Source organism: Pteropus medius, unplaced genomic scaffold, assembly GCF_902729225.1.
Source record: "Pteropus medius unplaced genomic scaffold, Ma_sr-lr_union100, whole genome shotgun sequence".
NCBI classification, from domain to species: Eukaryota; Metazoa; Chordata; class Mammalia; order Chiroptera; family Pteropodidae; genus Pteropus; species Pteropus medius.
In genome coordinates this window covers 511,020-533,587 of record NW_024340849.1, presented here as the reverse complement: position 1 = coordinate 533,587, position 22,568 = coordinate 511,020, and the positions used below count along the sequence as shown (strand labels likewise).

The following is a 22,568-nucleotide window of genomic DNA, read 5'->3' as shown; positions in this document are numbered from 1 at the left end:
GGAGACCAGAGGCCCCGAGGTCACGGCAGCAGCAGAAACACTGCGGCATGGATGAGGGGACAGGGGCAGCGCGAGTGAGCGAGGCCCCGGGACCCGCACAGCCGTGTGTCTGGCCCAAGCTTTTCCCTGCCGCTTCGCTCACGACGGTCTGCAGAATTTGTTGAGACTAGTTATAGGACCCGATGTTTTCGTGATTTTTTATAACGACTCTGTGCGCACTTGAGAAGAACTCGGACTTTGAACTGCTGGCCGCCGGCTTCCGCATCTGCCCTGGTGGCGATGGCTGATGCTGTCGTCCAGTTCCTCTAGGTCCCTACGCGTTTCCCTCCCGCTGCCTTTTCCGACGGCTGTTCAGAGTTGGATTAAAATCTCCCATCACTATCGTGAATTCATCTACTTTTCCCTGGAATTCTGTCTATTTTGGGTATTATATATTTTTGTGTCTTTGGTATTGGGTATATACAAGTTTAAATTGTAGTATATTTCTGCTGAATTAAACATTTTCTCATTACAAAGTGACTTTCTTTATCTCTGCTAAAGCTTTTTGCATTAAATTCTACTTTGTTTTATGTTAATATAGCAATGCCAGCTGGCTTTTAATTTGCTTGGCATGTCTTTTTCCATCTTTGTACTTTCAACTTCTCTGTGTATTTATATTTATATGTGTCTTTTATAAATAACAAAGTTCTTTTTTTCTACACTGATATTTTTGACTAGGGCATATAGAATTATTATGATGCTGTTATATTTTTAGTTTACTAAAACCTGTCAACTTATTTTGTGCTTTTAACATGACCTTTTCCACATGTTTCTATTCCTTATCATTTATCGCAATTCCACTTTTTATGTTAGTTTGGAAGTTTAATAAGTGGTTCTTTTAGTAGTTATCCTAGAAATTAAAAACATCGTTTTTAATTCATCTGAGTCTAAAGTGCAGCATTTCAATTACATGTCACCTTAGAGTGTTTGACTTCATTTACCCCTTCTGACCTTAGGCCATTTTTGTCATTTATTTTAATTCTAGTCACTCTCAAGCCCCAAAGATGTTATCGTTTGTCCATTTCCTGTGCATTTTGGTTTATCCGTGTTTTCGTTCTTCATTTTTTCCTTCCGTTTCAGACCTCCCATGTAGAATGGTCTTCCTCCTCTCAGAAGTTTGTCCTTTGGCTTTTGTTTAGTGCTGGTCTTTGTCAGGGGCTGCCACCCACAAGGTGGCCGAGTCGGTGCCAGGTTCCACGGCTTTAAGGACGGGATGCGCGTCCTCTGGGGGCAGTGCTGCAGGTACCAACGGACCCCCTTTGTGAGCTGGCAGGCCGGGGAGAAGCCCAGGGCCGCCACGCCCGTCAGCAGGCTCACCCTGCCAGCGAACGGCAGGAGCAGCGAGCGGTCGGGCTGACCCAGCTCCTCTTCCCAGAAGCCCTCCTGCATTGTTGGGCCAGCGCAGCGGGGGAGCGCTGTTGGGAGGTTGGCGTACACTCAGATTCCGCTCGCTGTCGGGAGCGCTACCGGACAGTGTCAGAGGCTGTCTCTCCTGCCCAGAACCACCCCTCTGTTCCAGCCGCTGGGTCGAGGCGCATCAGCAGCTCCTAAGGCCTACGACCTGCAGAGGACCTTGGCCCCGGCCACTGCTGCAGGGGGGGAGGGCTCACGACATCTGCGACTGCGTCAGGACTCGTGCTGGGGGCGGTGTCACCACGGAGCACGCGAGTGGCATCCGAAAGGGGACAGGAGGTTCGTCCGTGACTTCACAGGGTTTGCCAAGCACGAGGCTGCAAAGATCACCATGGCTGCGGTCGCGAGGGTGGACGACATCACCTGGGTGTGGACGAGGGGGACGTGGCGGGGCGCCTGAGGGGACGGCCCACGGGGAGCTGTTGGGACGGGAGCAGCCGCGCAGCTGAAGAAGAGGCGAGGGAGACGGAGACCGAGGAGGAGCCGGAGGAGGAGGAGGACCCCCAGGAAACGGATAGCGAGGGGTAGCAAGATTCGCAGACCTCAGCCGCTCCTCTAAAGGTTTAAAACTGGACCCGAACACCGACAGCTTCTCATCAATGTACGGCGCGTTATCTGTTCACAAGCACGTCTTCGATGGAAAAAAGAAGTAAACCAAGGAAACCACCATGGACATTTCTGGAAAGAGTAACTCCTCCTCGAGAAGGGCCTCGGGCGGGGCCTCAGGCGGTGCTCCAGAAGGAGGCGCTGTCATCCCAGGAGAGGACAGCTGCGTGGTGTCACCACCCCTGAGACCTCCCCCTGGGACAGGATGTGGAGGTGGGAGGAGGTGATGTGGGTGATCTTGGCCCCGTGCAGGCCTCAGCTACTGTGCGTTTTTGTGTCTTAGTTTTTAACAAAAACGTTAAAAAAATAGTATAAGGATATAAAGAAAAAATATTTTTGTACAGCTGTACAATGTTTTAAGCCGTGTTATTACGAAAGAGTTGAAAGGTTAAAAAAAGTCCAAAGCTTATGAAGTAAAGTCACAGCGAGCCGAGCTTAGTCTGCTGCTGGAGGAGAGAGCTTCCTGGACGTAGCCGCGCCCAGGCGCGCGGTGCGCCGTGTCCAGCAGGGCCCGGCCCGGCCCCTCTGAGCACGCACCGTCGCTCACCGGCTCCCCCAGAGCGGCTCCACCAGGTAAGCGCGCTGGCAGGTGTACTGCTTTTACCCTTTGTACCGCAGTCACCACACCTTTTCTCTGTCTGCGTGTGTTTAGATGCACAGACACCCACGATTTCCTACGGGACTCGGCACAGTAACGTGCTGTCCGGGCCTGTAGCCCTGGGCTGCGGGCTGCACCACTGAGGTGCGTGTAAGGGCACTCCGTGATGCTCACACAACGACATCACTCAGCAATGCATTCCTCAGAACACGCCTCGTCGTCAAGCGACTCATAACCGTAATGTCATCGCAAACTTCAGAGAAAAGCATCACCTGGATGAACAGACCGGCATATCTGTACTGCGAGTACATCAGTGAAAAGGAGCAAACTGTTGATGGGAACAACAGCTTGGGCATTTCTAAGACATTCTTGACGTTACAAAGCTGCAATGGCGAAGAGCAGATCCGAGGTTGCCTCCCTCCGTAAGGACTGGACCCCAGCGCCGGCAGGCTCTCAAAATGCGGTGCGTTAGCTGTTCGCAAGCTTCCTGAGCTGCTGGAGCTGCCGCTGTGCCCGATTTTCCTGGGGACTCACTCAGCCTTCACCCAAGGCGAGGCTCAGCCTCCTGCCATCTAAGCCGGCAGTCCCCGCCTTTCTGTCCCCAGGGACCAGTGCTCCCGTGATAGTCTAAGGCCGGATGACCTGAGGCGGAGCTGAGGCGGTAATGCTGGCGCTGGGGAGCGGCTGAAAATGCAGATGACGCTTCACTCGCTCGCCCACGGCTCACCTGCTGTGTGGCCCGGCTCCTGACAGGTGGGGCCCAGGGTTGGGGTCCCCTGCGCTAGTGCAGCACTGCGGGCAGGTCCCGGGCCTTGGTGCACGCAGCCAGTCCCGTAAATGTGACGGGTTTGTGCGTTTTGTAAATTCGTGAATGGTATGTGTATCTGTTTGAACTTGCTTTTCTTTGGCCAGATTCTAACTAGGCTGTGGCTGGGCGGTTAGATGCTTTCACGCTTGTTTGTATGATCAGTGCCACGTGGACGCTGTCCTTGTACATTCCGCCACACGCACGGGCTCTCCTGGTGGGAGGCTGCTGGACGCGCAGTGGCGGGTCACACGCCAGACGCAGCTCTATCACCGCACGTTGACAGAGCCCCCTCTGCGATGGCCCTGCTGGTCCACACTTCTGCTGCGATCTAGCGACCTGCTTGTCTCCCCACAGCCTCACTAGCATGTGCCGCTCTCAAGCTTTTTAATTATTGCCAACTTATGGAGCAGAAAAAATGGCATTTTTGTTTTGTTACACATTTCTCTTATATTCTAAGTACGCTAAGTTCCTGTTCGAATAATTTTGTAGTTACCGACGAAGGCTGTAGGATATGATGGAGGCCTCAAAGAAACGGCTTCGTTCAGGCGTGGGATCAGAATAGGAAGCGAGCAGACTGCAGCCCGTCCCTGGACCCTGGCAGCTTGTCCCCAGGGCACGTCTGCTTCCCCCCACCCGGGAGACGGCCGTGTAGTGACAGGCGTCCGGGACAGTCAGGCAAGGACATGAAAGGGGCGTTCAGGGAGCAGGTTCCACCTTGGGAATGTGTTTGCGTGGATTCAGGTTAAGTACAGCGTTTGGGAGAAAGAATCTCAGTGAAAAGCTGGATCAAAGAAGAAACATGGGTGTTTCAGGCGATGGGAGGGGGCGGCCGGCACCAAGCGCGACAGACACACACACGTAGCACGGCCACTCGGCACGCTGCGGGGTGGACGCAGGGACACCGGCTGCAGCCAGTTGGCCTGGGGGCTCCGGAAGGAGGTCCTGTCTGCGCGGGCCCAGATGGAGGGGCGGTGTCGCCCCGGGCGAGCCTGGCATCCTCGGCGGGAGCCCCGTCCTGCAGAGCGGGTCCGTCTGTCCGTCCACGTGCTTCGGACGCTTCGTGGATCTTGCTCTGCTGCGCCTCCGGGCAGAGCGCCGTGGCCTGTGTCTTGCTGTTTTTAAGATCCGCGTTGTGTTTCTCATAAAAAGACATTCGTAGTGCACTGGACATTCGTAGTGCACTGTTTATAATGTCCTCATTGGATCTCCGTAACGTGGAGAGGAGAAGACATTTGTAAATCTGAGCGAGACCCTTTAAAGATGCTGAGAATGTCTCCTGGCCTCAGGGCCTCCTTTGAGCCGACTGCCCGGCCCAGCTGCCCCGCGGTCTGACCGGCCCCTCTGGTCCTCGCGCCCACTGCGCAACCCGAGCCTGCCCTGCAGCCGCCACCTTTACGCCCCTCCGAGAGGTCACGCGACCTGGCCCCGCAGCCTCTGTTGGCCCGCCCGGAGCCCGTCCTTCACGGCCTCCTCACTGCGGGGCAGGGTCCGGTGAGCTCTTGTTCCAGGGTAGGTGGATGAACAGGAAGCCCCATTCCGAATACCTGTCCCTAGTAGGGGGCCACCCGATTGGCTTTGAGCCCTGTGGCCCTCCGCGCACGGACAGAGCCTGACTCCGTCACCTGCAGAGATGTCTGGGGTGCACGAAGGTCTGTGGGAAAGTTAAAGGTAATGCGTATCACACATGAAATCACGTGGAAACCGTGGACGTGGAAGCGTTACGCAGGCTGCATCCTACTAACGACCGCGATGGGTTTTTCTTGGCAGTCTGCGTGTGAACTTGGACATGGGTAAAGCGGCATACGGCTGGATGGTCATGAGAGACGAGAACATTCCTGGCACAGTCGTCCGGACCAGCACCATCCCGGAGGAGCTGGGGCGCCTCGTTTATCTGCTCACGGACAAGACAGGTAACCGCCCATGCGTGTGCTCCTGGAGGGGCTGCAGTGTGTGCGTCCGCACAGGGTCATGGGGGTGTGTGTGTGTGCGCGCACGCATGCACGTGCGCGCGTCTACCTAGGTTTGTGGGGAGTATGTGTTTGTGCATGGATGGGCTGTTATGTGTGTGTCCACATAACGGTTAATGTGTGTGTGCGTGTGTGTGTGTGTGCGTGTGCGTGCATGTGTGTGTGTGTGCCGTGTGTGTCCACTGAGGTTTATGGGGGTGTGTATAACTGTTGATTCATACTTAGAATTTCTCAGACTCTGCTCTTGAAAACTGACACACAAGTTATTTTCATCTTAATATAATGGTATGATCAGAATTAGCAAAATATTAAATTCTTAGAGATTTAAGTGACGTGTTTCTATATTTGGAACTTTCTCCAGCCTTACTGTTGTTTTTTGTTTTATTTAGCTGCCTTTATTATACCTCTTTGGTGGCTTCTTAAGAGCAAAATTTGCTTGTTTTTTATGGAATGGTGCTTGTAAGCTCCTCTGTACCCTGTTTTCATGCCCCAGATTCTATTTGTCCTTATTTTGGCTTTTTCCTTTTTTCATTGGAGAATTCTTGTCCATGTGTAATGTACTAAATGAAAGACGACTGAACCCAGCAGTATAATAACAGCTGTATCTAAGGGTGAAAATTTTGCTTTATGATTTAAATTTCTAGTAATTATTAGTGAACCAGAAATGAATGAATATTTGTATTAACACGGTAAAGAAAATGTCTTCAGTAAAATTCAGTATTTTTAATAAAATATTAGAGAAATCCTCACTAGAGTCAGGAAGAGGAGAAATCTGCTAACGCGTGATTTAACATTCGTTACTATAGCCGTTGCAGTAAGACAAGAAATAGAAATATGATACACAACTAAAAGAAGACAAAATATTTGCAGTATAATGATCAAGGACGGAAATCAGCTGGTTAAAGACAAGCCTTTAGGAAAGTGGCAGTTTTTAGGTGAAAGTAACAGCCTAGCTCCCTCAAGAACAAGCCCGTTCCCGACAGCCAAACATGGAGGCACAGGGGAGGACAGCCCGGCGTCACAGCCAAGAGACGCCCCGCGGTCCCCGATGTGGAGGTCACACTCCACAGATGTCAGCCTCATGGTCAAGCCACAGGTCCGCCGCAGAGCAGGCTGGTCCACCTGCAGGACTATGCGGCTTTCCTTTGGGCTGTCCTTGTGGGATGTGGAGGGTGGACTAGCTGGAGGGGCTCAGGTCAAGGTCGGCCTAGGAAGGGTCTTCGGACTTCCCCTGCTGCCGCCGCAGCTGACAGGAGGGGAGCTTGAAGAATAAATGGTAACGATGACAGAAAGCAGGCAGGAGGGCCGCCAGAGGGTCCAGACACAGATGCGTTCCTGGAGCTCAGGCCGGGGAGCACAGCAACCTCGAACCCGAATGGCCCCTGCAGGGCACCCCCGGAATGTAGAAGAGAGCCTGGTCCAGAGCCGGCGTGTGGCCACCAGCTGCCCAGCGCCAGCAGTGGGTGCCCACTGGCGCCCAGACCGGTGACCTGGGCCTCTCTAGTCAGGACACTCAGGGGCCAAAGCAAGTAGAGCAGGACACGCAAACTCTGCCCCAGGAAACAAACGCAGCGATTTCTACCCAAAGGGCCATCAGGAAGATTTTCAGGATTATGAGACAGCCTGGTTCCACGACTAAACTCAATATCAAAATGAAACTGCGTTTTTATGCACCCGCAACAGTTGGGACCCTTCATTCTAAAAATGCCTATTAGAATAGCAGTAAAAATATAATGTAATTAAAAAGAAACCGGAACAAAACACATGTAGGGCTGGTCTCCTCCTTCCTGAGGGTGTCTGGCCTCAGGTCACTGGCCAGGGCGCTCGGAGGAGGGGGTGTTGCTGTGACTGTGTCGGGGCCACCCTGCCCAGCTGGTAGGCGTGCAGATGGGGGGCTGATTGTCATTCTTATCACCGCGAGCAGGTAGATAGGGTTCAGTCACATCCTCACTTCGACTGTAAACGCAGGCTTTTCACGCGGGCAGACCTGGGTTGAGTCCTCGTTGTGTGATCTCTGGCCAACCAATCCCCTAACCCTTCTGAGCAAAGCCATTGCCTTCAGCCAGGGAGGTCTGCTTGGGTCCACACAGCGGGAGGGAGCTGGGACGGCCGAGCACACAGAAGTGCACTGCGTGGTCAGACTTCACAAAGTCCCCGGAGGCTGCCCTCCGTGCCTCTGACGCCCTTGTGGCACGGGCACGTGTCTGGTGCTCACTTGTGTGCATTCCAGGAACCTAAGCGGTCACAAACAACGCAGCTCTCCCCTCGCCCCTTCAGGATGGAAGTCAGCGTTGGTCCGGTCTTAGTGGTCACCTCGGTGACCTCCACCACCGTCCAGCAGAGCGTCTTACAGACGGTGCTTGTTCGGTGGAGCCCTCAGAGTCAGAGGGAGGGGCGGAGCGTAGCTCGCAGGCCCCACCCGAGTGGCCTGAGGTCCAGCTCAAGTGACAAAGGGAGAGCCACTGTCAGAGGACCCCCACGCTCCCACAGGTAGTGGATCGGTTGGTGCTTCATCCGGAAGCTTTTTGACAAGAAGCATCTCTCAGCTTCTTGGGACGTGCAGCAGGGTGCAGCACCCCAGTAACCGTGTTGCGGCTTCCTCCTCGCGGACGAGAAAGCAACGTGGAATAATTAGGCTTGATTGGAGTGCGCGTTTCCGGTGAGCTCTGAGATTAACGATGTTGCTATAGTGACACATCTGCGGCCGCCAGTGCGTGAAACATAAAGTAACTCATTCGACAAGAGGAGACATCTGTTAACTGCCGGGACGCAGAGGGTATCGACACTGACCAGAAATACTAGACGTGACGTGATAAATGAGCAAGCGATGCCGAAACCGGAGGGCAGGCCATTTGTACTTAATCCGCTGGGAGAACCTGAATCTTCTCACCGGTGGCCTTTGACAGTGCCATTGTTTAAAGAACAATGCTGCAGAGAACTCATAAATTTTAGAACGGAACTCGGGGCGCAGCCTGTAGAAGCCGGACGTTAACTCCCGCTCCCAAGAGCGCCGTCCCCACGTAGAACAAAGCCGCTTCTAAAACACGCGGAACGACAGGTTTCCTGGGACTCTATTTTAACCGCAGCATCCGTTACCCACAGAGCCGCGGGGCCTGTGCTTGATCGCGTGCGCGTCTCCTGCGCCGGCGCCCTCTGTGCCGGGTGGCGTGCTGCGCCCACGGGCGGGGCTCGAACTGTGCAGCGCTGGGCCACCCGCCCGAGGACGGCGACGGCGTTTGCCGCTGTAGGGCACGGGTCCTGCCAGCGCAGCCGCTCAGCACTGTCCTTGGGCCTGGGCGCCCAGCCGCCCCCCGGGCGTGCTCAGACCGAGCGCGTGGCACGGAGCACCACGGTCCCGAGGCAGCCCTCAGCCCGGCGCATCTCTGGTACAGCCCCTGCGCTCTCCTGCCGCGGTGTGAGCTCTGGTGCGAGGCCAAAGCCCCGTCCAGGAACATCTGACCAGACGGCTCCGCATCTGCTGCTCCGACGAGGCCTCCTCCCTGTGGTTGTGCGTCACATCTGTCACCACCCTGAGATGATGCCTGCAGGACTTCTTCCTTGAAAATTAATTTCCTTTTTGCCCGCTTTGCTCAGTGTAGTCCAAAAATCCTGCTTACTGAAGAGCTACAGCTTTTTTTTTTTTCTTTCATGAATTACAAACCTTTTGTCAAAAGCCCTTTTCTGTCCATGGAGCCACCATCATGACCAGGGCATTAGGACGCTGTGACCTGGTGGCTCTCTGAGCCTCTGCCTTCCTCAGTCCCACCCCTTGGCCACGTGTCAAGTTTGGGACATGTTAACTTCTGCTATATCAAGAAGACAAAAATTGTAGAAACTACCTCTTGGTCGAAACCATGACACTTACTTAATATCTGAAAAATAAGCTTGCGTTCCTGACTCTTTAGTAGCTGGTCTAATCTGACCATATCACCTGCTGCACGAGAGGTATGGAAAGTCTGAGGCCAGCCCTGACCTTCCTGCTCACCAAAGTTCTAGAGTCAGCTGCGAAATAACCCTTGGAATTTAAAAAAATATTTTCAGCTTTCATCTTAAAACGTTAAGAAATTATATGCGCCACTCACCTAAAGGAATATTTACATAAATGTTTCATTTTCTTTAATCCAACGAGATGGGAATACATTTATTCAAATGGCAAAATAACACACAAATATTTATTTATTCATTCGATGAGAAATGCTAGTCAGTTTAAACTGCTTAAAACGTGATTTATTAGCAACTCAGCAACTTAGAAATTTTAGCAGATGCAGCAATTGTTTGTTTCAAATGGCAGACCATCCGATGTGCCACTCTCTTAGCGTTTGGCGTAACTGCCATCACACCGTCACACGGTCCACGTCGAGAACGCTGTCATCACTCTGCAAAGCCAGCGTGTACACGCCAGCGTCATCCACCCCCCCGCCCCCAGCTGGAGGTAACTCCCATTCTCCTTCCTGCCTGAGTAGGTCTGCCTGTTCCGGACTTGTCACATGAGCGGAGCCACACACCCTGTGTCCCCTTGTGCCTGGCTGCTTTCACCCAGCATGACGTCTTACGGGTTCCTCCACGTCACAGCGTGTGTCATAATTCTTTCCTTTCTGTTGCCGAATAAGGTTCACGGTGTGGATGGATGCAGTTTTTACCATTATCTATCAGTCACTAGGCATTGGAGTTGTTTCTGGCTTTTGTTTCTCCTGAATAATGCTGCTATGGACACTCCAGGTTCTCGCCAAGGCAGTTCAGCAGGAAAAAGAAAAAAGCATGTCTGTCATGAAGGAGGGTAAAACTAGGCATTTGTGTGTGACGTGATCTCGGTACAGAAAAGCCTAAGGAATCTTCTAAACATCTCTTAGAACCGATAAATGGTGAGGTCAGTAAGGGTTTAAGATACGAGATCAATATACCAAAATGAATTGCGTTTCTATACACTAGCAACGAAGTGATCAAAGCAGAATTAAATAAGCAATCCCATTTACAACGGCATCAAAAAGTAGTCAGTGGTTCCCGATGTGGAGACGCAGCGGTGGCCCCTAGCTGGCCACAGATTCCGCACAGCCCCTTTCAGAACCCCAGCTGCAGAAGTGAGCTGGCCAGTCCTGACGTTCTCGGGAATCAAGGGACCCGTTCCTGGACCTTCTTGGAAAAAGCCGAGCTGGAGGACAGACACTTCCTCGTTTTCAGACGCCTTGCGACGCTGCGGGGATCCTGACGGTGTGGTCCTGGCAAAGCAGGGGACAGAGCTGTGGGTCCAGGAACAAACGTTTATGGTCAGTCGGGTTTCGACAAGCATGACGCGCATACACGCGCACAGCAAGGCGACGCCCACGTGCCACTGCGGGCTCCCAGGCAGCATCTCTACACGTTAAATGCCATTGTTGCCAGGAAAGGGGACATTTGACAATAATAAGACATCCAGAATCAGCATTTTTCCTTCCAAATCAACCCTCTTACTAACAGAATGTCACGTGTGCCCAGGAAACAAAAATCAGTTACCGTTAATGGGTGTTTTGTAGCCGTGGGCAGATCGCCTTTCTCCTCGTTGACCGGCTGTGTTGTTATTCTGCTGACGTTGGTGCCCCGTCAGTGTCGTGGACCACCCTCCCGTGCCGCAGAATAAGCTGGGAGGCCCAGAATACAGCCCTGCAGCCCCCTCCGGCGCCGCGGCCATGCGTGCCCCCCCAACGCTGCTCCTGTGAGACCAGCCATCGACAGGCGCACATGAGTCGTCTGTGTGTCTCTGCTGAGTGAGGTGTATAAAGCATTTAGGGTCTCCTTCTAGAGCACGAACAGGGCATCTTGAATCTGTGTGCCGCTTTTAAAGAAAACTCACCAGGCGTCATCTCTGAGTGCCTGCCAGGGATGCCACTGCCCCGCCCTTGGCTGTGTGTGTCATAGGAAGCTCTCAGAACAGTGACCCGCCGCGCACTCTCTGCAACTGCCTCCCTAGGAGCCCAGAGGCAAGGGCTGGTGTTGGGCCCAGCCGGCTGGTGGCCCCGAGTGACCCTCCTGCACTCGGCCACCGGGGCCAGCGTGACCTGAGCATACGTGGCCGCTCTCTCACACTCCACTGGTCCAGCCCGTGCTGCGCATCACATGCGTCCGGTTTCATTCCATGAAAAACCATTGAAAACCTATTTTCAAAATAGATTTTTCTGAAACTGATGGACATGCCAATTGGGGTCCAGGTGACGTCCGCTTGGGCTGTGCTCGTGTGTGACTGCAAAGCTGGCAGCTGCGCCCTGTGGTCTCTTGCCTGGCCCTCCGGGATGGGGCCGGCCTGCACGCGCACCTAATGCAGGTCTGAGCTGACAGGTACGGAGCAGACGTTCCATGGAACTGAAAGTTCCTGAAGAGCTAATGACATGCGAAGAAGAAATGCGCTTGTCCCCAGCGGTAACGTGAAAAGAGGCACGTGACATTTCAGGAGACTTTGCGTCACGGAGTAGAACGTTGTGGAGGCAGAGGGGTGCTCAGAGGTGAGGGGCACCAGCCCCGGGGCATGAACCGTGCGGGCTCCAACGCCACAGTGTCCTCGCTCAGCCGCCGGCGTGCACTTACTTGCCGTGTTGCTGTCCTGTCGTAGGAACCCTCACCCGGAACGAGATGGTGTTTAAGCGGCTGCACCTGGGCACCGTGTCCTACGGCACAGACACGATGGACGAGATCCAGGGCCACGTCCGGGCTTCCTGCTTGCAGGTAGGCTGCCGGCCCCCGCGGAGCCCGTCCCTGCTCATCTGTACGTTACCAAACCTCTTCCGTTGCTTTAAATTCTAAACAAGCGTTTCTGTGTCATAGAACCGTAGAAGGCACATGACCTCAAATGACTCACTCACAGTGAACGTTCTTAGCGAATCGTTTGCGAGAATCTTTCGGTAGCAGTATTTGAGGGATGCGGAGCAGAGTGCTGCATCGGGCCGGCGTCTTAACAGCCTGTCGGCCCGCACTGTGCGCGCGCCCTCCTTCTCCACCCTCGTGTGTGCCCCCGTCAGTAAGCACACGTGGGAGGCCCAGCCCAAGGGGCCTGGCGGGCCGCCCAGTCCCCCCGCACCCTCCACCACCAACTTGCTCTGAGGTGAAGCCCACATGTCGCATCATTTCCCCTTCAGTCTGTAGTCTGTGTCCAGTAGGTAAGGCCTCTCTTTTCGGCATGACCTAAATCTCGTCTTTATCACCAGGGCCTCACAGTCTGTCTGGGGTGGAGGAACGGGGGTGGGGGGCGCTTTGCTTCTGCAGGATGCAGCCAGACCATACAGGCAGCAGGCTCCCTGCCGTGGCTGTAGCCTGCGGCCCCCTGGCCCCCCAGGCTCCTGACGATCGTCGGCCAGTGCGTGTGCACAGATCCTGCAGGGGTCGGCAGAGGGCCTGAGACAGAGGCCACTTTCCGGGGGTCGCTTTCTAGGCCCCACGGTTTCTGTAGCTCTTTTCACACACAGCGTGTATGTTCACTCACTTGGGTTTCATCTTACCGGTCCCGTGCCTGGCAGTCTCCGACTCAGAGTCAGGACAGCTGGCCAGGCAGGGGACCGCAGCCCGCGTTGGCATGCGCTGCTCCCCGGGCTGTGCCCTGCCTCGCTGTCTTACTTGTGGAGTAAGCCTCAGCCTCCACGACAACCAGGCATACGGGCCGCAGAGGTGCACACCACGCACGCACACAGTCCTAGCCCCGTGGGCCCCCGTGGGGGCAGCAGGGGATCTACCCACAGAGGCTGGCAGGCTGCTCGTGTGTCCAGTCACTTGTTTCCAGCTTGGTTCTGCAGACTGGACAGAACTGCACTGACCCTATGCCATTCCCCTTCTGAGGGACCCAAGGTGTGTCGTCAGCCCCGTGTTGGTCTCGTGAAAACCTCCCCTCTGTTCTGTGACAGTTTCCAGTCTGCCATAGACTTTACTTTTCAGATGCTGTCAAATGAAAAAATCTCACACGCATAGATATTTATCCCATGTGATGTTTACACATACAAGTGCACCGACATGCCAAACACTTAGAACCTAGCACTTTATTCAAATGTCACATACTTCAATGCAAGTGTTTTGTGGCCTGGAATATTTATTGATAGAAGAAGCCTTCCTTCGCCTAGTATCTGTGTCTGGACTGAAATGGTGCCAGGTGACATCTGTTTTTTAAAAAATTATATTATTCACGAATATGATTTGAACAGCTTCAAATAAGTGATTTTACTAGGAAAAAGCAGAAAAATGAGTCATATAACAACAGCAAATATATTTACTTCCATCTAAGAGGACCTAAAGATTTTTTTCCCTGAAAGCTCTCCACTGAGCACCCGGTTAGACAGGACTTCCTAGGTGACGCTGTCTCCCTCGCGTTTGCATCGTAGCTGAGAGGACAGCGGTCCGCGAGGTCCCTATACGGCAGCACAGTCTTTGTGGCCTGATTCTGCTCCCCCACCGGAGGGTCCAGTGACGGAGGGCACGGTCTATAATGGGATCTGTGTGAAATCTCATTGTGCAGCCGTCAGTAAGCACAGCGTAGTCCGGAAGGCGGGCGCCAGCGCGTCCCTCTGCTGGACCGGCAGCGGGCGAGCAGCTCGCAGATGTGGGTCTGGCGCTCGCTGACAGGGCGCCAGCTGAGCAGAGAAGTAAACCCTCCATTAGGCAGCACTGTAATTTGATGGGCAGGGAGATCACGGCTCAGCGGCTCGGCACACCCCACGTGAAAGCAACACACTTGGCTTCTAAGGAGGACTGTCACGAGCGGCTCCGAAGTTACTCAGGAAATGCTTGACAGTCCTGTCGGGGTCAGGGGCAGCGTCCCCTCCCCCTCCCCCGAGCAGGAGGTGAATAATGCGGTCTCATCCGAGTGGCTGGTGCAGCGAACCCGAGCGCAGCTGAGCGCGAGCAGAGCCAAGCAGGCAGCAGGGCTGAGTGGGCGGCTGCCAGAGGGGCCAGGATTTTGAGATGGCGCCCGGGGGCCATTCTCCCTCAGCACGTGGTGACACCATCTTGCAGTGCGACCCACAGAAGTAGGCATGGAGCTCAGGGACTCAGTACGGGCTGACTTGTGTTAGGGGAGGGCGCGTACTGCGCTACGTAGAGTGTTTTTTCAGAGAAAAATGGAAGCAGTTGTGAGTATGGGATACCATTCCATTCTGTTCTTTAATTTATAGTTTTTACGAGTAGTGAATACACAGGAATCATTAAGGACCTAGCAGATGAATGCCACACTGAAAATGAACCTAGTAAGAGGAAACGGTCAGATTTTAAGTATTATAGCAAATATTGTGACATACTTGACACCCGGGAGGTATCAAAGTGCTTTGCAGTGTCGGATGGAAAAAAACCTTATTCTAGGAATAGAGCCTGGGGGAGATGGCCAGAAGCAAGGCAGAGAAGGAGCGTGCGCCTGTCCCCACCGGCGAACAGGCCTTTAAAGACAGCGCATGTTAGCAGTTCGGTACGGACCGCTTCATCTGTGATTCTGTGGTGCTCCATCTTTTACAGCTGCCTTCCCCAACTGGTGGAAACAGCACCAGTTCAACTCCACCAAGAAAAGCCCAGCCTTCAGCTCCCAAAGTTAGAAAAAGTGTCAGCAGCCGAGTGCACGAAGCAGTGAAGGCCATTGCGCTGTGCCACAACGTGACGCCGGTGTATGAGTCCCGAGCCGGCGTCACCGCCGAGACCGAGTACGCGGAGGCGGACCGAGACTTCACTGACGAGAACCGCACCTACCAGGCCTCCAGCCCCGATGAGGTCAGTCGGCCTCTTAGGAAGCATCTCACGGTGTCGCCGTGTGTGTTTCCTTGGACTCAAAGGCATGAGCGTGAGTCCTCACTGGGGGGTGAACGGGGGGCTTGTCCCCCGTGGCTGTGTCTCGGCACCATTGGGAGGGAACAGCAGGTGGCAGCTGTCCCGAGCTCTGGGCCGCATGTGCCCAGAGTCTGACAGCTGCTGGAACTCGGGCTGCCTCACTAGGCTTTTTCTTATCTCCAAATGAACCGTCAGCTTTGCACATTAAATTCCCAGTTACTTTTGCCAGCATTTGGATAAAGTGCATCTGTTTCAAAAGAGGATTAGGATGTAAATAATTTTTCAAATCTACAGAGGACTGAAATGGGGAAATCTTAAATAGGATGATGCATCGTTTCAACCTTTACATTAGTCCTTGATTTTCAGGTCGATAAAAATCGGTTCTGCAACTAATTAGCCCGGGTCCTGTCCGGTCCCGGTACGTCTTACATACAGCTTGCTTGTCATTTGTCCACTCGGGGTCCCTCAGGTGACGCTGTAAGGTAATCACAGCACCCACAGAAGCAGTGTGAGCCCGCAGGCGCCTTCCAGCACGCTGTGAAACGGGCTTGTGGAAGTCAGTAACCCCCGAAAAGTACCTCCAGAGTTAAATCGTATCTGACCGAGTGTTTGAAGGCGAGGAGGCTGGTGAGTCTCGTTAACGTTCACTTCAAACAGGAAAAGCCTTTCACTGTGGTAGCGTCTCACTCGGGAAATGGGGTGCCACCTCACCCACCCTGGGTGCACGCCATCAGACAGACAGGGCAGGGGATGGACCCCGGACGCAGCCACTGAGCACAGCCGCGTGCGGGGTGACACAGGGCGGAGCCCAGCGGACCGGCCGAGGGAAGTGGAGCGCACACGGCGAGTTTGCAGGGTTGGGGGAGGCGCCGCGTGTGTGACCGCAGAGCTGGAGTGCTCCCCGAGGCAGAGGACCGAATCGCCTCTGCGTGTGTGGCCGGCGCCACCTCCGCCCCCAGCAGGCGTCTCTGTGTCCGTGTGGACGCCCCGAAGCAGAGAGGCAGGATGGCCAGGATGCCATCGTCCTTTCCCGGGGGATGGGTGTGACCATGGCCCGTCGGGCCTGGCCTCACAGCGGGCGGGCTGGCGGCCTCGCGCTCGTCCTGCCTGGGCGCTCGCCTCTCCCGCGTGCGTGCCCGGGCCCGGTGCGGGCTGGGCGGGCCTCGGTGCCCAGCCCAGGGAGTGGCGCCCACGCTGGGAAGCGCCGGGGGTCCTCAGCCTTCCCTCCCGACGCACTTCCAGGATCGAAGCTGGACGCTGCGAGGGACCCGGAGAGCCAAGGGCACGAGTCCCGCGCCCCAGCGGGCCGAGTTTGGAGCGGTTCTGCTCGCATGTCGCCCCGTCATCAGAGGGCCAGCAGCACACGCGGCCTCAGCTGCGATCCCAAGGCGTGGGGTGCAGGACCGTGGGCGGAGGGCCCAAGCGCCGGCCGGCGGGGCGGCTCCGAGCCAGCCTGTGCTGCGTTGTGAGGACAGGTTCCCTTTCAGAGCATTAGTCACACAGGCCTTTCCCGTGCTCGTTTACTCTAGAAACTGTCGCTCTAACCAAAACCAACCTGTTTAGAAGCCACCGCAGCGTGTCGCTCGTCACGCGAGAGCTTAAAGCTGGCGAAAAGCCGCCGAGAAGAGACGCGGGTTTCTTCCAGGCCGGAACCCTGGGCACAGCCCCATGGGTCTCCGCCCCCTGCGCACGCGCTGCGGCCCTCGCGGCCCTGTCGTCAGCCCTGGCCCTGTCACCTTGTCAACACCACGCTCCCGCCGCTCACCTGGCCCCGCCCACGTGGCCCGCCCCACGCGCCCTTCCCGGCACCGCTCAGCGCCCCGCGTGGGCGGCTGTAGGCGGGACGCGCTTAGAGTGACCTTAGAGTAGCTGCGTTGCTTCTTGATAATTAATTTGTAATTCGTTTTTTATCCAACCGAAAAGGAGGAGAAAAGCTGCCAAAAGTAGATACAAGTTTTGTTGAAAGCATGTGGGCATTTTCCTCCTTAGGTTTTTGTATGTCTTAACACTTTTTAAGTCTTAAATTAGGAATTGACACAGAGAGGGATCCTTTGGGTTCAGAGAGCGCTAGGACCGAGCAGGGACCGATGACCTCGCTGTTTAAATTCGCACTTGGCTAACCGGCCTTCCTGCCCCGGGAGCTGGACCCTGATTAAGTGGCAGAGCGTCAGATGCCCTGTGGGCAATCCCCAACACACCTTTTAGTCTGAAAATGGAAAGGGTCCAGTCATCACAATTTTTAAAGAGCTGTGTGGGTGCCGTGTGGAGGCCGTGTTTGCAGATCTCGAAGCCCAAGGAAAATCATCTGAATGGCTCATTATCTAGCCGATTGAACTCGCCCCACTGAGTCGAGGGACAAAGGCACTATTTGACAGTCACCGGCACGCACTTTAAAACATTTTTTATTGACTGAAGTACTGAGAGTATTGCGCCCAGTTGACGTTTCCTGTTTGACCTCAGCATTGACCTGTCACGACACATCTGGGTGATAAGCTGCAGTCATTTTGGAGACTCACCTGGTGTCTACAGTCTGTGTCAATGCCGTGCTCATGTGATCTCTGCTCCGTGGTGGTTCCCGTGTCCTCAGCCTTGAGAGCACCTCATTTCTTAGGTGGATCGTCTTCGTTTCTGAGACTCTGATATTGCAGCAGCTTTTCACAAGAGTCCTTGTGTTTATTTTCCCCAAAGCAAAAAAGATCTTTTAGCTTCCATGTGCGCAGATGAATTTTTGTGATGTTTTGGAATTCTGGGGGGTGACCGTAAACCCTTAAAAGTTCTGTGAGCTGTGGTCAGGAAATACCAGCGTCGACGTGTCGTCGTGGAGTTTTCGGTGGTACTTGGCTGTGTGGCGGGCGGCGGTGATGTCCAGGTGGAGACAGCTGACCTCGTATTCATGGTGTGGTGTCATCACGCCCTGGTCGCTGTTTCTTGTGCTAAGCGAGCAGTGAGTGGTTCCTTTTCTCTAAAAGCGTAGAAAGTTCCGCTTCCCTGGCACTTTGTCTCTGCAAAGCCTCGGCGTAGCACAGCCCAGTTTAGCAGACATTAAATGTTTTCTGGGAATTCCTGGGCAGAGTTAACATGTAGCCTCTTCCGGGCTGTGTGTCCGGTGGGTGCAGGATGCTGACACGGAGCTCCCGTCGGAGCAGGCAGAGCCTCCGAGTGCACAGGTCGCCAGCTCCAGGGATCAAGGCGCAGGATGACACAAACCTTGAGGACCTTTGCCCTCTCTTGATCCAGAGGCATCGGTGGGCAGTGATTGCCAACGACGGCTGACGCCTGTCCACCTGCTGTTGGTGGTGGTGCTCTCCCCGGCCGGGGCCATAGCCTCCCACGTAGGCAAGCTCTACATTTAAATATTCTTTCAAGGGGTAGATGTCACCTCCTCACTGGGACAGCCATAGGCAAGAATCTGCTAAAATTGGTGACAAACCGCAAGCAGAGTATTTAAAACTAGAAGAGCGTCATGTCCTGGAAGCTCTGCTTCTGGGTTGCTGATAAGCCCCCACGTATGTGGCTTGCTGGACCTTCGCGCCATTTATCGCGTGTGCCCGTCAAAGCAGGACTGATTGTGGTGTTTCGTCAATATGCGTGTGGGGAGCAGCGCGCTGTCCTGACGTCAGCCTCCCTCTGTGACCCTCAGGGCAGGGAGAACATGGGCTGCGGGGCCTGCCGGAGGTGTTGATGGGCAGCCTTGCTAGGCAATCGGAGTGTTTTACGTTCACAATTCTGTTAAATTATAACGACGCCGGTAATGCCGCCACGGAAAATGAAGACACGTCACTGACCAAACTATGATTGACACAGCGCGTGGGAAAACATGTCCCCCTGGCGTATAGCTGGCAGCTGTGTGCATGTAATTGCCAGGATACTAAAGGACTTTTCTCCCAAGCTTTTAAAGAATAGTAGCACAGAAATTTCTGAATAACGGAATCGCAGAGAAAACTTAATGATAACATCTCGCCCCTTATTCTGTGTCCTCTCATGCTACAGCTCTTGGAACCGCCCTCCACACTGGCTACCTGCACGGAGAAGCGTGAGTGTGCAAATAAGCGGCTGTGACAGAGATCACCTAAGTGTGTCACTAGTGGCCTGTGGATGAGATTTAGCGCAGGCTCCCACGTAGATGTTTTACATTCAGACTTTAATTATTATCAGTAATCACATTATCACATATTGGTAAAAGCTCAGCAGTCAGAGAAATAGTCATTTGAAACGTATTAAGCCTGTGAGTTCTGGGTCATCTTTACATTTCAGAGAAAAGTCTCTCAAGGTTACGTCCTGTTATAACGTCAGGCAGAGCCTTCCACACGAACATGCGAGCACCCGAGTGTCTGATCAGCCACTCTCCCCGTATTTTATTCGAATACTGACAGAACTGCCCAAACAGATAACTTCGAGCAACAGCACCTCAAGCTCCCTTCCTGAAGAACCCATCCCAGGGACATTTCCGTGAATGACAGGAGGAGGAGGGCTTTCTCAGGCCGCCCCCGCCAGCGCCAACAGCACCCGAAGGGAACAGGAAGAGACGTGTGCAGCCCAGGCCCCTTCCTCCTGTCCCCGGGGGCCGCACGGGTGGGAGAGCAAGCAGCAGTGTGCCGGCCGCTCCCCGAGAGAAGTTGTGAGCCGCACCTGACAGTCCCCACCGCCTCCCCAGCAGCACTGTGTGCGCGTCCCGTTAGAAGCCACTGCACGGAGTGTGTGCAGTGTGACGAAACGCAGAGAAGAACGGCCCCGGGCAAGGCCAGCACGAAAAGTGGCCACGAACCGCTCCCGCTCGGCCACCGCCTCCCAGACGTGGGCGGCAGCACTCCTGTGACAGGAGGCAGAAGCTCCACCTCGGTCAGCGACGCATTAGGGCTGCCTTGCACGCTAAACCAGAGGCTGTGCGCATCTGTGAGAAGGGACACAGGAACTTGGCATCCAGCTGAAAGATTTAGGAGAAGAAACAAAAGCGAGGGAAAGTAGGAGAAAGAAAAGACAAAGGAAAAGCATGAAGTAAAGATTGAGACGGCAATAAATTCAAAAGCTGACCCTGTGATAGGCAAACAAAATGGAAAGAATTATTTGCAAAAATAGTAAATACAAAACTGCATGCAAAGCGAAGTATACACATGTACAATTATGCATATGAAGAGTGTATAAGAGACAAACGGGCTTAAAATCTTATAAGGGAATATCAAACAGCCCAAAAACTAATGTTCTTGGAAATGTTGTTAAATAACCATGCAACCAAAGGTAAATTAGCCAAATGGAGTCTAAAGAAATGTGTGAAACCTGAATAGACCAGAAAAGAAATTCAAAAAAACACCTTCGGAGTAGACAGTTTTATAGGTCAGTTATCTGGGTCCCAGATAAATCCCATACTATAAAAACTTTTCTGGAACAAGGGAAAAACCTGCAAAGCTTCTAAATCATTTTGTGAAGCAACTTAATCCTAACTTGAAAAATCTGACCAAGATAACACAGATACACACACGATGAAAAAGAAATTGCAGATGTGTCTCATGAACAGAGACACAGAAATCCTCAAGCCTCGTGCCAGCGAGCCAGTCTTGGGGTCTGTTGAAAGAACGACCATGACCAAGTAGCGGTCACCGTGGGATAGGATTCAGTGCTCGAAAACGTGAGTGCGGCTTCACGTCTGCAGGTGGGCAGCTACATGGTGGCCTTATTTCTGTTGGAGACGTCAAAAAGCATTTAAGGTAAAATTCAGTACCATTCCTGACCCAAACAAATGAGCCCCCGCCCCAAAAAAACAATAATGGCAAATTCAAAGTGGGAAGAAAGTTTCTCAACATGGTTTACGTATGGCTCAGTTCCTCTGTCCCTAGTCACCGTCACGTCCAGTAAGCATGCAGAACAAGACTCTGTCATCACAGTACTTTTTCACAGTGTCCTGGAAGTCCTTCCCAAGACGGTACGTCAGAAAAAGGTCAATATAATTAATGAAAGGAAATAGCACGATATGACTTCGTACTAGAAAAGCAAAAGATTCGCCTGCAGAACCACTAGTTCACAAGCCCTCAGAACGTCCTTCCAGTAGGATGCGAGCCGGTGGCTTTCCTATCAACGACAGCTGCTCTGCGAAGACCGTCCCCCGACAAAGCCACAGCAGTGGAGTGCGTCACCGCACACCTGCGTGGAGGGCGTCGCTCACAACAGAGCCGTTCTCTGAGGCGCTGTTGTGAGCGCTTTGCCTGCACCCCTTCTTTTGGCCCTTGTAACGCCTGCTCAGAGAGGCGCCTCGTTTCAGTTCCGAGCGAAGTGAGCACAGCACATGAAGCATGTCGTCCCAGAACAAGGAGTCTGGCGGTTTCATTTTCAGGTCAAACGGTGGTCGAAGCGCCGTCGGCACTGACCGTGCCTCAGAGAAGTCAGGAGTTTCACCTTCTGACGTCTGAATTCTTCCCAAACCCGCTGAAGCAGCATCCGCAGAATCAAACCTACTTTACGAATTCATTATGTTATTCCTAAATCATTGTCTGTTTTGAAAACGGTTCATTTGTGTCTTAATTTCTTCACTAAACGTCCACGTCGAAATACGTATTGGTTAACGAATTGAGAAGTCGGGACACGATTTCACATCAGACCGTTCTGTGAGTCGGCGCTTCGCCAGCACTGAAGAACCTCGGGGGAGAGCCCGCGGCCAGGAGCCAGCACGTCCGGCTCTAGAAGGCGCTGGACCACGCTCGGCCTTGGCTCGCCCATCAGAGGGGAGCAGGGCTGTCAGTCCGTTTGTGTCGGTCCCCGTGTCGATGAAAGGAATTTGACTTGTAACTAAAACCCTTCCCTCGAAAGAATCTCCAGGCCCGGGTGGCTTTAGTGGCGAATGTCACCAAGTTTTTCAGAGGAAATAACATCAGTCTACACAGACACTCCCCCAAAAATGGGTGGGGGCCGTGCCCTTGTCGTCTCACCGTGCGATGCCGGTGTTACCTGGCACCAAAACCAGACGAGGCAGAGCAGGGAAACCGCAGACCAAGATCGCTTACGAATGCGGACGCCAGGATCTGTCCCAGCACAGGCACGTAGACCCAGCGGTGCATGGGGAGCCGGCGGGCCGCGGGCGCTGCTCCCAGGGGCGCACGGTCGGCCCAGCCGCTATAGGTCAGTCGGCATGGCCCGCCAGTTGACAGACTGAAGGGGAAATCCCACACGACCGCTTCAGTAGCCTTAGGGGGGTACTAAGCAGGGAAAACTGGATGATAAACAGATGCGCGTCCCCACACAGAGCACGTGAGTCCCGGCTGCTCACAGAAAGACACAAATTGCAGGGCGGAGTGTGGCGGTGACCTTTCACTGTGCAAGTCACAACCCACCGTGGGAGCCAGGGGTCGTTCGCGGCCTATAGACGCTTTCTAGGAAAGGCGGGTGC

General features: G+C 53.9%; 1 protein-coding gene across 6 annotated transcripts in view; it reads left to right on the top strand.

Annotated features, from left to right (window-relative positions):
• Positions 1–22,568, top strand: part of ATP9B (ATPase phospholipid transporting 9B) — a 157,254-nt gene that overhangs the window by 105,672 nt on the left and 29,014 nt on the right. For 5 of the 6 annotated variants that reach the window (XM_039839358.1, XM_039839349.1, XM_039839342.1 and 2 more), the window contains 3 exons: positions 5,232–5,374; positions 12,012–12,124; positions 14,888–15,136. In XM_039839358.1, coding sequence (XP_039695292.1) covers positions 5,232–5,374; positions 12,012–12,124; positions 14,888–15,136 — 505 coding nt within the window. The remainder of the gene's footprint in view (positions 1–5,231; positions 5,375–12,011; positions 12,125–14,887; positions 15,137–22,568) is intronic. The other variant, XM_039839368.1, reaches the window with a different exon arrangement.